Raw genomic sequence first — 16,998 nt, 5'->3', positions numbered from 1 at the left:
GTTGAAGAATAGCCTTCAACATTTACAGCGTGATATATTAGAATACGTGCTTCTAAGAATTAAATGGAAGCAGGCTGCAATCCTATATTCACTAACCCAAGTGTAAGCCCTATTGAATTCAAGGGACTGACTTCTGAGTAGACATACCTACGATTTTACTTATTGGCCCAAACCCTGGAAACCGAGCAGGGTTTGCATCTAACTCAGCAAAGGGATCGGGAACCTTCAGCCCTCCAGATGCTGTTTAGACTGTCTACCACATCACCAGGGATCATTGGCCAGGCTGGCTGGGGCTGGTGGGAGCCGAAGTACAACAATGAGGGAAGCGAGCACAGGTACCTTACCTCTGCGCTAACGGTTAGGGGAAGACGCTGTAACTTGCTTTGAACGAAAGCTGAAAACTCTTGGTCCAGAGCCTGCAATATATTATGTTTTAAATTTATGTTTCAGGTATTTATATACCGCTCTTCAGGCGGACCTCAGAAAGTGGTTCACATAAGATTACTACTATTACTACCACCCCCACCAATGAAACGGAAAAGACCGCTGTTTAAAAGAAGCAAGAGGGCCTCCGGTCCTGACAAAATGGTTCTGCAAAGCAGCCACACCCTCAACGGCCACGCTGTGGCCGAAACCCAACAGCTGGCAGTACTGTAATCGCGTGTGGCAAGAAAGGGACACTGCATCATGCGGGGCTGCACGATTGCAAGTTGCCCCGCCCCCTCTGGGGTGGGGCTGGGAACAGCGGCTGAGTTGTTACTGGGGAGGGAGTGGTGACGTCACCTCTCACAGCCCTGTTTCTAAGCGCGCGTCCTCTCATTAGACACGCCCCCTCGCACACGCCCCCCCTCCCGCTCCCTCGTCCGGGTATTCCCTGGCTGGCCGCCACAGCCACCGCCGCTCGCTGACAGGCAGCCGCCCCGCCCTTCCTCTGGCCCGGCCAGGCTCCGCCTCCCTCCCTCCCTCCCTCCCTCTCGCTCTCCTCGCGCCGACCTTTCCCCTAGTTTCCCGAGGGTTGGTTCGGCTCATAGACTCGGCGGCCACCGCCGCCACGGAACATGCTCACGAGGGGCCTTTCCTGCTATCAGCATAGCTGCACGAGGCAATCACGCCGCCCGGCCGAGCCGATTGGCCGGCTAGGAGGCAGCTCGGGCTGTGATTGGTGAGGAGCGTCTTCCCTTCCCCTTTGGTTCTCTCCTCCCCCTCCTTCCAGCTGCTTTAGCTGTATGGAGTGTTTTGGTGTGTTTCCCTCAGTGTTTTGGCTGCTCGCCTCCTTCGAAGGGGGGTGGGTAGGTGGGTGGGAGGCAGGCAGGCAGGCAAGCGGAGGAGGCGGTCCTGGCTATAGCTCTTGCTGGCTTTGTCATATCGCGGCTGCCTGCGGGAGCTTTCACCATGCACACCTCGCCCTGCGCCGATGAGATGGGAGATGCCCCCGCTGTGAGTACCACTTGCTGCACGGTGCGGGGGTGGTGGAGGAATATAGGGGCAGAGCCGTGGTCCCCCTTGCTGTCACCTCCAAGCACCAAAAATAGGTTAACTTGACCCCCCCCTCCATTCCCTTCTGATTCTCCTTGCTTTCCAAGGTGCAAAATACTTGAGATGCACGAGTGGGGGGCACACTGGTTCACAGTTGGGGAAATGAGAGCAAACAGACTAACCTTCTCAGGTTTTTAAATTTTTTATTTTTGAAACCGCGATTCTTGGGTTGCCAAGACGCCAAGTTGATGGGCGCCTTGGATGCTCAGGCATGCTCCTTGTATGTGTGGCATTGGGAGTGGAGTCTTCCTCTCTTCTTTACCTGCTGTCGGGGACGATCATTCTAACAAAGCCACTTTATTCTAGCCTTTCCCCCGGGCCGTCTAGGTTGCCTGTGGGTAGCTTCTTCTAACTTACCTGGACTTAGTAACGCTTCAGGGTGCCCCCTTCTCCCTAAACACACTTCTGATGGCTGGGAGCTAAGCAAGCATAGCATGTGGGATGCGGTAGACATTGGTCCTTCTAGCAGCCTAATCCTACCCATGTTTATTCTGAAGCAAGTCCCACTTCGTTTGGTCTGCATAAGACTGCAGGCTTCCTTGCTCTAGGGTGGAGGTGGTGGTGATGGTGGTGATGTCTTGTTCTGTGAGTAGTTCCCATTGACGCACATAGCACAGTATACTTCAGCATGAGTAATCCCAGCAGACTGAGCCACAGTTGCTTGGTAATGGCATGAATGCATACTCCAGAGATTACAGTAAGTGCGGTAGAAAGGGGCGGGGGGAGAGGGATTGCCATGCTCAAGGCGCCTGCCTCATATCTGGTTTGGCTTGCAGAGGTGAAAGCCTCAACATTTGCAGAGGGTTTCTGTCTTTGTTGAATTACTGGTGCCATTTCAAAGCCTTATAGGAGAAAAAAGAGGCGTCCTGTTTCCTCCTCATGCAGTTCTTACTTTCCAACCAGGACAGATAGTGTGGACAGAACTACTGTGCCTCCCGGAGACCACCACCCACTTGCTCACATGGCTATTTTGATGCATGACGTCGCCCCACTCCTTCTCCCCACCCCCCACCCCTCACCCCTCACCCCTGAGCTATATTTGGCGTGGGCGGTTGCTCTGGCTCCCATGAGGTGGGAAGAAATCCTTCCACCCCTTTCCCTCCCTTTTAGAAGGTGGCGCTTTGCCTCCTCCCATCCAATTGACATTCACTTCGTCATTTTGCCTATCTGCATGTCGTTCCCTCATCCCACCCCTATGTTCTGTTTTTGTTTTTTTAAAGCAAAGTAATGAAGCTGGAAGCATGCATATCAGATAGTGCGGGGAGGGAATGTGGGTGCGGGGGTGGTAGGAAATTGGACCTGGCATTTGATAGTACTTTGGTGCAGTGAGTTGGTGGGAAATTTCCAGTCGTCTTTGTGCGCTGTAGATTTGCAGTTGCTTCTTGTGTTGTTTGCCAGCTCATCCGGCTTGCCTCTGCAGTGTCTGGGCGAAAGGAGGTGATTTAAGGACATGCAGCCAGGCTAAGTTATTTAGTCGCGTGTCTGTCTCAAAGTCAGACTCAGGCTCCTTAAACCATTTTTTTGCCTTTCTTTTAAAGCTTGTCAAGCTATTGTGGATTTTATTAATAATATTCGTGAACAGTAAGCAAATCTAAGATTATTCTGAAATGTTTCTCGTCTTCGATTGTATAGCCTTTGAATAGGCTGTCCTCATATATTCCACCCCCCTCCTCAGTTATTTTAAAGCTTATTCATTTGACACGGGCTTCATTTTAACTTTTAAGGAAAATAATTTACATCAGTTGCAAGCAAATAAAGAAGTCCTGTTGGTTTTTAAGTAGTTTTCTTTCTTGGTATTCTGGAATCTTTCATATTAATATTGTTTTATCCTAACATTAATTAGATCAATGTCAAGACTGTCTTATTCCTATTTTGCTCCAAAATGTTTAAATTAATTTGCCTATGAACTTGTGATGCCAAGTTGTTGGGTTAGTTTCAAGTTTCTTATCGGTTTAACCACATGAATAGGTACTTTGTGTTGGTTTCAATAAGAATAATTAGTAGCAGTAAATATGGAACATGATAATTATTACCTGTAGGCACTATGAGGCTTACTATCCAAAGGGCTGATTCCACTTTCCTTGTGAATCTGGGTTTCTGATTGGCTGCTATGAGAGTTTTGAGTGTGCACTGATTAGGGAGTGGAATCTTCTGCATATGTGGGGTTCTAGATTGGAGCTGTGGTGTGAGGTATTTGCATTGTAATTATTTGCTGCAGGAACATGCTTATGGCCGCATCGGCCAAAATGGCTGATGGTAGTGCATAAAAAGAGAGCAAGATACTTGCTATTGGATTGGTTTAGTTTAGTTTATTTCAGAATTTATAAACTGCTCTATGTTCAAGGAACACCCAAGCTGTGTTTTTGTTGATATAGTAACCTCAGCCCAATACAGTCAAGTGTGCTGAAGGCCGTTGATTTCAGTGGCCTTACCCTCTGTTGTGCTGCCAGTATTTATTACTCTTTCTAAGAAATCATCACTTCACAAAACTGGAGATAAAATGACCCCCCTTTTGTCTTCCCAGTAATTTTGGAATATTAACATTTAGAACTGTAATTCTGGGAGGTCACTTTAGAAAGTTGATACAATGTGAGCATTGGACCTTTTGCAATGCATGCACATATGGGTGCACACACCCTCCTCTCTTTACGCTTTTGAAGTGGTAGTACAGTCTATGCGATGAGGAGAAGGAAACAGCATTCAAATGCAATAGTGAAGTTAGTAAAAGACTTTGAATTTTATGTCTTTGGGCCTTGATCTAACTCAAGTTGCACATAAACATGGTATTACTGTGCAGTTCATTGTGCCAGAAGGTGAATGTGGATGTACATTTGAAAACACATCACTCTCAAAGCTATACAGTATGAGAAAGCAACTGAGTGCACATGTGACTTACCTAGCAGTTGAGATGCACACATAGTAAGTCAGATCATTGGTCCATCTAGCCTAGTACTGTGTACACTGGCTAGCAGCAGCTTTTCATTGGTGTTTAATCCTAACATTTCCATTGGCGGAGGTTGTACCCAGCAGTGCTGCCTGAGATTCTTTTAACAGGAGGTGCTGGGAATAGAACATGGGACTCTGTGGATGCAGAAGATGTGCTTTTCTACTAAGCTCTGACCTTTCCCCTGTTCCCGTGTGCAGACTTAAGAGCTGGATCAGGACACTAGCATGTATGATGAGTTTTTAAGCAAACAATGAGCATGTGCTTTTGACTTACAAATGATGACTCGCTTATCTCTAGGTTGACATCGTGGACATCTATGAATCGATACGTGAACGGCAACGTCATGACAGTGAAAGGTCTACTTGTAGTGCCTTGGAACAAAATGACATAGAAGCAGTTGAGGCACTTGTTTGTATGAGCTCCTGGGGTCAAAGATCACAGAAAGGAGACCTGTTAAAAATAAGACCTCTTACACCTGTTTCGGATTCAGGTGATTTTGCAATGCACACTGAACTCACATCTGAGTTGCCCAAGGATTATAACTTTTTATCCACACTGGTAAGGAAACACAAACAAAACGAATATGCATGGAATTAATATGAATATTTTTCAGAGGAAAGACCAAGTCCCCACTTAATTTGTTAATAGCACTTTCTTTGTTTGGCTTGAGGGCCTTTATTATTCAGAGACAGCATGTTCCTTCTGCCATACATTTACACTTACAAGTGGAGTTGTTTCAGTTTAGGTAACTATATGCTCCAGATTGTTTTAGTTTGTTGCAGTCTTTCCCCAACCTGGTGCCCTCTAGGTGATGTTGGAGTACAACTCCCATCATCCCTTCCCATTGGTCATGCCGGATGGGGCTGAATGGAATTTGTAGTACTAAACTTCTGGAGGGAAGGTTGGCTTATTTCACCACAGCTGTAAGTGTGGTTTCCTGTTAATTAAGTGTAAGCAGAAACATTGTCTGTCGCCTGCATCTACATTGGTAATGTAGGGAGACCTCATTGGATCGATTGGCCATTTTACATGTTTCAAAAGTTATTGGATTTGATTGTCCTGTTTAAGCAACAGAACTGCATATTGAAGCTCTGCAGTTCTCCATTCTGGTTTTCTTCAATTTTTGGCCATAATCCAGCATATGTGCACTTCAGAGCCTTTATTTTTTTTTACCGCTAGGCCAGGGATGGGAAATCTGTGGACCTCCAGATGTTGTGGCACTACAGCTCCCATCATCCCTGACCACTGACCACGTTGGCTGGGGCTGATGGGAGTTTGAGTCCAACAATATCTGGAGGGCCACAGGCTCCCCATTCTTGTGTTAGGCTTGACTTCACACTGGAATGTGGTTCTAATATAAATGCTGAATCTTGGAATGCGGAAGTACATTTACTAGAGTGTAACTTCACATCATTCAGGATTAACTGAATTTAAATGGATGACCAAACTGTTGCATAGTCGTGCTTTGAAAACATCTTTCTGTGGTATTTCTAGGGTGGCATATGTACCTTTTTTGGAGATGACCTATGTGTAATTTTAAGATATGTGCATTTTGTTACTATTTGAAGTTAATTTGTAACAAAAATTCTCCTAATATATAAAACGAATGCCTTTTTTGGGGAAAAAAAAGCAAAACTATTTAAAAGAAAATCCATATTGAATACAGTGTTGGAAAGTGTTGTGGGTAAAGGAAAATCAGGGGTAAGTTTGATATCTCAACCTGCCTTAATAGTAGAATTGTGTCTGATGCACCACTAAAGGCATGAACTGGAAACAGAACACTGGTAGGAGAAAAAAGGAATTCATTTATGTCATCTTAAGATCCTTAACTTGAAAGTAAAGTAAGTGGGACTTGATTCCAAGAAAAAAATGTTCACAGTCAATGAAAGCTATCGATACTGTGAAGGAGAAATAACAGTTCTTAGGATTAGATTGTAAAATGGGCCCCTTCTAGCTAAGCTAATAGTTACCGATCTTTTGAAAAAAAAATTAAGGTGTCTGAATATTATTATAGTTTTCTTAAAACTGTGGGCGTGTGGTATAAAACATTGGGGGTCTGAATGAGAGAGCATTGGGTGTCAGTGTCATAAATGCCAGTGCTAGGAATAATTGTACATAAATTAGCATTTTTGTGTATGCATGTTAACTCTGCCTCTTTTTTCCTTTTTTTAATATAAAAAATATGTAGTGTATGACACCACCATATAGTCCAGATTTTGTTGAGCCTTCCACAACAGTGCTGCTCTCATCCCAAGCGACTTATTCAAAATCTAGGGCAATCAAAGCAAACACATCAGCCTGCCTAATCACTCCTCCAGGTTGTGCTCTTGCTGCACCCAAGCCAGCTGTCCTGAACATGGGGAGAGAGTCTACCCAGAAGCCAGCAAGAGCTGAGCAACCTGTTCCTCAGCATTGCAGAGCCATGGCAACTAGTGTGATCCGCCACACTGGCGACAGTTCCAGTTACTCCCGCATTCCTGCTCTTCAAGTAAAAGCAGAAACAACGTCGGGCACCAGCGGTTCTGCAGATGGACAGGAGGCGCAAGACCAGAGACATCCCAGAGTTTTGCAGGACTGCAGGACTGACAGCTTACCTTGCGACGCTTTGCCAATATGTGAATCATATTTGCACAACTCAAGTTGTTGTAGAGCTACCAGTAAAGGGCATGAACTGCAGAGGCTTACTCCGCAGCAGACACCTTTCCCAAAGAATTGTGAAAAGGATCCACAGCAAAAGACCACCTCGCTGCTACCCTCCCCACTTTCAAATCCCCACGTGATCTGCCAAATGATCCCCTTGGATGGACAAAGAGGTATGGTTCCTGGCTTTCTAAAGCCCTCCACTCAGATGGCAGCAACAGTCAAACCCATCTTACCCCACACAGCCCCCGTTTCTCAGCCTGTTCTAATGGGGCCTTCTATGCCTCGGGGGACTGTTATGTTGGTTCTTCCACAGACTGCTGTTGCTCAGGCACCTCCATGCCAACAAACTGTGATGTCTGTTGGGAATACCAAGTTATTGCCACTAGCCCCTGCCCCGGTTTTCATTGCCTCTGGCCAAAGCAGTGCACCTTTAATGGACTTTTCCCGGAGGAGAAACTATATTTGCAACTTTCCAGGCTGCAGGAAAACATACTTCAAAAGCTCTCACCTCAAAGCTCATCTGCGCACTCATACTGGTATGTACAGAAGAAAATGGATGCGATCTCTTTGGTTTAATCCCTCTGTTTCAGATAATCTGGTGTGAATGCTGTTGCTTATGTAGCCGAAACAGTGTGTGCGCACACACAAGCACAAGAGAGGAAGGGCTGAAGCTCAATGGTAGAGCATCTGCTTTTCATGCAGAAGGTCCCCGACTCAGTCCCTGACATCTCCAGGTAGTCCTGGAAGAGACTCCCTGTCTGAAACTCAGGGAGCCGCTGTGAGCCAGTGTAGCTAGATACGCCAGTGATCTGACTTGGTATAAGGCAGCTTCCTATGAGGCGTCGGGAAGTTTTGTGGTGGGGGACCCAAGGTTTGCAGAAGTACAAAAAAAGCCTGGTTTAGACCTTCTAAATTGTTTTTATACTGAATTCACAGAGAGAGACTAGGATCCCACCCCGTGACCTCTGAATGTTCAGTGGAAGAGCTAAACAAAGCCACTATATGCAAACAGCTCTATGCACATAGGGTCTTCCTTGTGAACAAGAACCTGGTGAGACTGTGCAGCCCTCTGTTAGTTCACTATAAGTGTAATTTAAAAGGTCTGGAAAGGGTTCTTATTTGCATTGATCATTCCTAAGTAAGTTTGAGCAGGTCTGCAGTCATATCATTTAAGTGAGTGGTTCTGTGCAGTGAAGAACTATGGTAACTTTAAGTTGTAACACTTAAGAGAAGGGTTATTTCATGAGGCAGGTCATCACGAGTATCATATCCTTTTCTTCTGTGGGGGCAAAAGCAAAAAATACTGGCCATTAATATTTCAATTGTAAATACTATTTAATTTAATTGTAAATACTTTAATCCCTTGACAACAAGTGTGTGTTAGAAATGGAGATTTGCCTTTTTTAACATAACTCCTTGCTCTATTTTTTTTCTTTAGAAGGGAATTCCCCTAAGTACAGATAAGATTGCAGCCTTAGATCCAAACCAAGCAAGATGTAGCCTATTAGCAGTTGAGGAAATGGCTTCTAAAAACTAAATGGCAGATGCAGAATCCCTGACCTGGATTGGACCCTGGTGGGGAGGGGGAGGGGTGGGAAGCTTTAAGCCTTTGCTCTGTGCTGCAGTCCTGATCCAGCTTAGGTCCTCCATGCTTACTACCTACATTGTAAGAAAAGCTCCAATATGGAAGAGTGAAAGCTTAGCTCAGGGGACTCAATCCAGATTGGGTTTGCAACAGGAGGAGGGGGGATAATGTGACATCCAAGTGTCCCAATCCAGATTGCTCTACCCCCATGCACAGACACACGTTTGCTTCTTTTGAAAGCCATTCATGCAACTGTTAATTGCATGGACTGCCTCTTGTCTAGCTTGGTGCTTAGTTCACATAATCAGCTATAGGGGGAAAATAGAGTCTCAAACTATGAGAGAGTTTATATAGCAATGACTGTCCTCTTTGGTAAAACTAGCTGTCTTGTTCTTGGGTTCCCTTTGATTCCCTTCCCCTTTCTAGGAGAGAAACCTTTCACCTGTAGCTGGGAAGGCTGCGATAAGAAGTTTGCCCGCTCTGATGAACTTTCTCGCCACCGCAGAACTCACACAGGAGAGAAGAAGTTTGCCTGCCCAGTCTGTGACCGCCGCTTCATGCGTAGTGATCACCTGACGAAACATGCTCGCCGTCACATGACCACAAAGAAAGTGCCCAGCTGGCAGACAGAAGTTGGCAAACTGAATAGAATTGCAACCATGGAGAAGCCTAAAAGCGAGACTGCTCTGAGCATGCTTCTGCCTATGCTCTCTTCTGGCTAACAGGCGTATTTGTGAAAACAAACATTTCATGAGGAACTTGAGTGGCTTCAAAAAACTGCTTTGACTTATTTTTCTTTTTTAATTTTCCAAGAATGGTTGCATTTATATTGGGGAGGGGAAAAAACTGTAAAGTCTTCTGTCCTGTCTCTCTTCTTCCCAATCCGTTCAGTTTAAGCCCTATTTAAATGTTGTTACATTTTATTTCTGTCAGCCTTTTCTTTTCTCCAACGTTTTTAGGGCATTCACCAGCACTTCAGGAAAGCAACAACAACACATTTTTTTGGATGGAGGGAAGTGTTGGCAATAGACTCATCTTTGTAAACATATCTTTTTGTTGAGTAACAGTGATAGATGAAAAGTGAAACAGGGTGACACCCTCTCCCTGCATTTTATACTAGTGTATGTATGTCATATCTGTTCTGCTGCTGTCTGACCTTGCAATCAGCCTTTGAGAGGAGTGATATGCAAGTTCAGAGTGACAATTGGGATACTTTTTTTTATAGTTCAAATTGAATTACAATTTCATTGTGATTGAATTCCAGCCTAACAACTGAATCCACCTTGGGACTGCCTGCTGTGTCAAATTTTAAAGCACTGACAATATTTCCCATGTCTGAATATAGATGCCTAAGTATTGTATGGGTGGTTGATGCCTGAAAGTAGCTCAACACCAAGTTACATGCAGCACTGACCACGTGTGGCCCTGGTGTAGTAACTCCACATGGTTAACTACACATTGAAAAGGTTTTAACCCAAGACACCATTGCATATGTATGTCACACCTGCTGGTAGTCGATTGTTGACATGCGAATCCTGCACACGCATGGAACATCAGCCTTTTGAAGCTCTTATATGGGTTAGGGTGCATTGGCAGGGCTGCGTATCATCACCACTGCATTTAAATCTACTCTTGAACATGGGATTCCACAGTACTGGTTGCATCCCTGCTGCAGTCTGCTGGTCTGACTTGAGCTGGGCACATGTGGTGGGCCTAGTTGCTAAGGAACTGTTCATACTATTTTGAAACAAAGGAGTGACTTCCTTGTTAGAGTGCCCCCTGTGTTTATAAATTGCAACATGAAAAGTGCCCTTTTAATCTGAGTGCTGGTAACTTTTAGAAGGGTTGGGGGCAGTTTGTCTTTCAATTGGAAGTCCTGCCAAACAACAACTCTCATATCTCATTGACTTCAGAGTGAAAGTTAAGCATATCCATCAAGTTACCCCTTTTGACTTTAATGGGAAATTAAGTGCCTAGATTTAGATTATCCCCTTGATATGTTAATAACAAGTACAGTATACTGATGCTTAAAGGAAATGCCCAACTACATTTAGCTATTCTTTTAACCTAAATAAAGGGTAGGGGATACAGTATATGATTTCAAGTAAGAGTTAGCATTTTTTTAATCATCCAAGCAAACATTTGAACACTGATCACAACCACAGACAGCCCCTTAAATCTCACTTATTCCGTAGCTAAGAGGATAAACAAGGCAAACAAAGCAGTTGGACATTCAGTAGCACTTAATCAGTTGGAGCTCCCATCTTGTCATAGCTGCACTTTTAAATAAATGAGTGGAATTTGTAATAGAATACTGCTGACTAGTAATAAATTGTTCCAGATCAACAATTATTGGTTTCTTTCAAAACTGACCTGAACGTTCTTAGTTTTGGAAATAATGGCCTCCTTTTTCCATAGTTGGATTCCATAGTTCCAGTGTTGTAAACCGCCCAGAGAGCTTTGGCTATGGGGCGGTATACAAATGCAATCGATCAATCAAACAATAGCACATTGGATGAGTAAAATGAAAGGATGGCTGGTGGTAAAGCTGCTGTTTCTTGTCTTTTGGAGAGCTCACTGAGGGAACTAAAATATGGGACACCAGTGGAACATTCAGGTCCCATCTCTAATGATTTGCTCAGTTGTGCATACATATATTTAATCAAGTTGAGATAATTGTTCCAATGATTATGTGAAAGCATGATCAGATGTATATGTGTGTGTGGAGTAAGTCATATGACATTTCATTGGTATTTGAAAGACCTCTAATAGATAGACCTCTTATAGTTGGTGTATCAATCTGATCCTTTTATTGCTAAGCCAAGATTGCTGTGCATTCATCTATTTATTTTGGAGCCATCGGATAATATTTCCACGTATGATGGGAGTTTACTGAAAATATGTTTGAAATAAGTGCTTTGAGAACTGCAGTTATAAAAAAAAGTGTGCCAATGTATCTACCATCAATTTTAGACTAATGTCTAGAGCAGAGATGCAGAACCTGTGGCCCTTGCAATGTTGTTGGACTCCCAGCTCCGATCACCTATAAGCCCCAACCTACCTGATCAATCATTGGGGATGATGGGCGTTGTAGTACAAAAACATCCCCATCCTTGATTTGGGCAATGCTGATGTATAGGCTTGCCAGTATATTTACTGGCTCTGCTTCTGTGCCTCTAGCAGAAGCCTGATCTGCAGACATTTAGGAAGTAAAGCTTATCCTATCACTTCTTCAACATGCCCGAAGTGCTTTCCCTACTAAATTTCTGCAAGTTGGGCTGCTGTTAAAGGCATAGGATCTCAGCCAGAAAACAACTACTAATAACTGACAACCCTACTGGCATAACATCATGGTTTGAGAGAGCGCAGAGCCACTTCAGTCAGTATACCCATATTAAGTGTTTATCTGCCTGTTGGTTTACTATTGAAGGTATTAACTTTGATGAAGTTGAACATAACAGAAGCATCCGTTTCTCTTATAAAAATAAAACAGCAGCCATTATTATGAATATAAGAATTAAACATTGCCTTAAGTTGATCAGAATCTTTCATCCTGGCCTATATTCTCAATTCAAGTACATTGTAAGCAGGCTTCCTTTGAAATGAGATTAGACTAGGCTATCGTATTTTGTGACCTGCCAATATATTATGGCTTCCCAAGTCTATCAAACGGATGTCAAGAACAGGAAGTTTCTTGAGCCCCTAGTAGACTGTTCTACAGGGTGGGTGGGATGCATTGATGGATCACTAGTTATGCATGCCTGGGATGTTATCCAAATTGCACCTTAGTATGTATGTGTGTGTTTGATTTACTCTTACTATAAATAATAAACTTTATTTGGCATTTCAAGAGCCAGCAAATCTGTGGTCCTCTGAAACATGTCAGTAGGTACAAGGTGAGTGTAGATAGTTTATTCGCTTTATGCTCGCCTGATGGAACAAAAATGAATATTACACACATTCAGTGTTTGCCTATAAGAAGGCAGGCTAAATGTAAAAAATGCAACAACTTGATTAGTTGGAAACCATGGTCTCTTCCTCTTTCTGTACAGTATGCAGGTGCAAGAATCCATTTTTCTCTGGTGCAATTCCACTGAAATTTGTCAAATGTTGCCTGAAATCACAATATTTCCCTTTTATAATCGAGAGACTTTTAAAAAAGTTTCCCAATTTTTTTTTCCTGATTCTGATTATTACCTGACTTAGAATTATGGGGGTTTATGTTTGGTGTAGTGAAATATTGTGCCTCCTATTTTATAAACCTTGTTTTGTCTTCTGTTCATTTTATTGTGGGATTCCTGTATTTGTGTGTATATGCAAATATTGTTTGTATTTCTCCAAGGGCTGCATTGTAATCCCTCTTCTAGTAAAGTGGATATTTGCATATACGTTTTTGCTGTTTAATTTTTCTCCCTCAGACAGCCCTAATCTTACTGCAAAGGACAGAGAAGAGTGACAGTTTCCTTTGTTAATACGAATACTTGGCAGTTAAATGGCACTTTTAACTCGCATTGCAAATTGGAGGGAGAACAGAGGCGGAAAGACAGTGGCTGCTTTCATACTGCACTTTATTCCGTTATTCTGACGATTTCTTACCTGGTAATTTGCGCATTATATTTTATCTTTCATATGACGCACAAGCAAGCTCTAGAATTCTAGTGGAATGTAGTGGAAGTTTAGCATTAATTTCCGTGATACATGATACCAGAAATAATCCGTTAGCAAGGCTGGGAACCTGGAAGATTGCAGGAGTCTATTGTTAGCTGCAGCTGCTCATGTGACAGGCATCCCAGCATGCAGTGCGTTCCCACCCATTAGTCACACGGGTTCTTGGGTTTTTTTGCCTGATGAATGTTGTACCGGTACTCTGGCATTGGTGCAGATAGCAGCAGCATTTCCCACACATACCAGTCTTGATACAACTACAACAATTAAAAAAGTCAGATCCTAAAGGGAGAGGGCTTTCATGGCGATGGGACAAGATCTTAGACCTCCTACACAGTGAGGAACAGTGAGCATGGGTGAGGAATGAAAACAAGCCGTATGAAGGACTGTTGCGCGAAATGCCGGAATATCGGCTGAAAAAGCTGCTCTTCCTTAACGCAACTGGTACTGCAGTGTGAAAGGGATTTTAAAAATGGGGACAGAAGTGCTACCCTTTTAATCCGTTAAACTAACGCAATCAGCCCCATGTCTGAAAGCAGCCATAGACCTAAGAAATTAGGAAACTGTCTTGTACTGACTGAGACCATTGGTCCATCCAGCTTAGTATTGTCTATGCTGACTGGCAGTGGCTTTCCAGGGTTCCAGACAAGGAATCTTTCCCAGCCCTTCCTGGGGATGCCATTGGGGACTGAACCTGGGACCTGCATGCAAGGCTCCACCAGTGAGCCATGGCCATTCCCCAAAGATTGCAGTATAACTTCTACGATTGCAAATAATCATCATTGCAAACCATCAACTGTTGCCTACTCTTTATGTTTTATCTACAGCTTGCTGCTGCAAACCCTAGTGCAGGGGTGGAGAGCCTTTGTCAGCCCAAGGGCTGCAATCCCTTCTGGGCCATGGGTGGTGGGCGGGGCCAGTGGAGCCATGAGTGTAAATATGACTTTCGTACAATAGACTTTCTATCCATGCTCGCAAGTGACTTGGAGGCTAATTATCAGAGTTCAAGGACTCATTCCAGCCAGGCAATAATAGTCAAGCATTGTGTGAAGCAAAGCCAGTGAGGGGTGTTGCCTGAAGACAGAAGGTGGGCAGGAAGAGGGGTGGCCTGTAGTCCTAAGGGTCAGAAAGAAACCTGGAGGGCCACATTTCGCTCCCAGGCCTGAGTTTCCCAACCCCTGCCCCAATGATGGTTCATGCTTGTTGTAGTGTTGCTGGCCTCCAGTCTTGTTCCCGGTTTGACTTTGCCTTTGTTCCCATCTCCGTCCTTGGCTCTTGTGGCCTCCTTCCTTGGGTGACATTTTGATATATTTCTCCCAGCTCTCCTCATAAGTTACAACAGATTGCACTATTCCTTTTAACCATGGCAGCATCTTCACCCCAGTCCTAATCTGATGTGTGTGAGTTCCAGGAACTTGTGGAGCTCTGCTTGCTGTAATGCAGTCTCCCTTTGTCTTCATCCTTGAGTTCCACCACATCACAAAACCAGCTTTTGAATGGCAGCAAGGAGTGGTAAAAGCCAGTTCTCCAGATTCTGAAGCATTCCAGTGTCACCACGAGAGAGAACCAAAGACGCAGCTATACGGGTATCAAAAGGCTTGATTCTAATGGTTGAAGTCACTGGGGTAGGTTTGGCCTCTATCCCAATGCCAGTACTGTATGTCTTTGAGGATCTCAGGTTACCCTTTTCCAATAAAAACTCATAGCAACTATTTACATAAGAGAGAAAGTAAAAAAATGAACTGGGATGCTATTGTGATTAAAAGCTTGCCTTCTCTTCTGCCACTGGATAACCTGGCTTTTGCTGGCACAGAATCTGTAATATGTGCAATGTGTGGCCTTTCCCAAAGATGCACTATACCTCCTACAGGGTCTTTCAGTATGCAGTGCCATTTCTTTCCCAACTACTCTTCATAACTATTAACTAATAGGCAAAAAACCTTGCGGTTTAAGAACATACCTATAGCCCACAGATATTTCTATCAAACTTTAAAAAGCAGGGAAATTGGGCAGCTATAGTGAATGCACCAGGGGAGCAGGAGACCTGACCTCCTCTCTGATATATTGTACTGCCACACAAATTTGTCAAAATGCAAACACAATTTGGTCTTTCACAGTCCAATCCACTTCCTGTGTAGCTTGGAAGAATTTGGTAACGTGCCTCTGAGCATATGGTAATGATGGCAACACCTGCAATCAGCTCAAATAACAGAAACAAGACGTGCTGTGCTGATCTTGTTTTAGCAGGGAGGAAGCAACAATATTAAAATAGTTGATATAGTTCAGATTGTCACTTTAAGTATGTTTGATTTACTTTGCAATTTTAGTGAAGTTTCCTATAGTAAATCATTTCCTTTTGCTTCTGATTCTGTGAATATGTGAAGTACAGCAACACTTTGCAACACTAAAAAAAAAAAGCAAAAGGTTTGATCATGTTTATTGAGCAGTAGGATTTACTCCTGTGCAATCATGATTAGGATAGGTGAAACTGACCATGGGGAGGGAGGGCTGGAGTGGGCAGGGCAGAAGTAAGGAGGAGGAAGGAAGAGGGGAGAAGAGGAGGAAGGGAGAGGAGAGGGCAGGTATAATCATTTGCATGCTTATTGATTTCAGTGGGATTTACTCCTGTGTAATCTTTGCTAGGATAGGTAAAACTGACCAGGGGGGAAGAGGAGGGGAGGGGAGAGGAGGGGGAAAGGGGGGAGAGGGGAGCAGAAGGGGGAGTGGGAAAGAGGGGATTGGAAGGGGAGGGGTGAAAGAAGGGGGAGGGGAGGGGCAAAAGGAGAGGGAGGAGGAGGAAAGGGTAGGTTTGATCATTTGCATGCTTATTGAGTTCAATGGGATTTACTCCCGTGCAATCATGCTTGAAAATGAAATGGACTGCCTTCAAGTCGATTCCGACTTATGGCAACCCTATGAATAGGGTTTTCATGGTAAGTGGTATTCAGAGGTGGTTTTACCATTGCCTTCTTCTGAGGCTGAGAGGCAGTGACTGGCCCAAGGTCACCCAGTGAGCTTCATGGGTGTGTGGGGATTCAAACCCTGGTCTCCCAGGTGTAAGTCCTAGGATAGGTACAACTGATTGAGGGGGAGGGGGAAGGGGAGGAGGAGGGATAAGGAGGAAATTGGAAGGGGATGGGGGAGGGGTGAAGGAAGGGTGAGGGAAAGGGCAAAAGGGAGGGGATAGGAGGGAGGAGGAGGGGTGGGCAGGTTTGATCATTTGCATGCTTTTTGAGTTCAGTGGGATTTACTCCTGTGCAATCATGCTTAGGATAGGTGAAACTGACCTGGGGGAGACTCAGGAAGGGGAGGAGGAGGGCAGGGAGGGGGAGGAGATTAGATGGGTGGGCACTGGGCAGAGAGGAAGCCCCTTACCTTTCCAAAAGGAAGCCCCTTACCTTTCCAAAAGGTGAACAGTATCATTGATTTTCAGGGTTTCCCCCACCTTTTTATTCTACAGCAGGCACATGTAGCCTCCCACCCAAATTTAAACCAAAGCTGTCACTGGCCACATCCACACCAGACCTTTGTTTCATTTTAGACAGTCATGACTTCTCCCAAAGAATCCTGGGAAGTGTAGTTAGTGCTGAGAGTTGCTAGGAGATGCCTTGTTCCCTTCACA

At 44.3% G+C, this 16,998-nt stretch overlaps 1 protein-coding gene across 1 annotated transcript; it reads left to right on the top strand.

The window, feature by feature from the left end:
- The first annotated feature begins 1,289 nt into the window (after positions 1–1,289).
- KLF11 (KLF transcription factor 11) lies at positions 1,290–13,066 on the top strand. The gene is made up of 4 exons (XM_061622787.1): positions 1,290–1,437; positions 4,781–5,041; positions 6,672–7,662; positions 9,138–13,066. The coding sequence occupies exons 1-4, from the start codon at positions 1,393–1,395 to the stop codon at positions 9,431–9,433; spliced, it is 1,593 nt and encodes a 530-aa protein (XP_061478771.1). The 5' UTR covers positions 1,290–1,392; the 3' UTR covers positions 9,434–13,066.
- Positions 13,067–16,998: the final 3,932 nt, after the last annotated feature.

The sequence above is a fragment of the Rhineura floridana genome, chromosome 4 (assembly GCF_030035675.1).
Source record: "Rhineura floridana isolate rRhiFlo1 chromosome 4, rRhiFlo1.hap2, whole genome shotgun sequence".
NCBI classification, from domain to species: Eukaryota; Metazoa; Chordata; class Lepidosauria; order Squamata; family Rhineuridae; genus Rhineura; species Rhineura floridana.
This window is presented reverse-complemented; position numbering and strand designations above follow the sequence as displayed.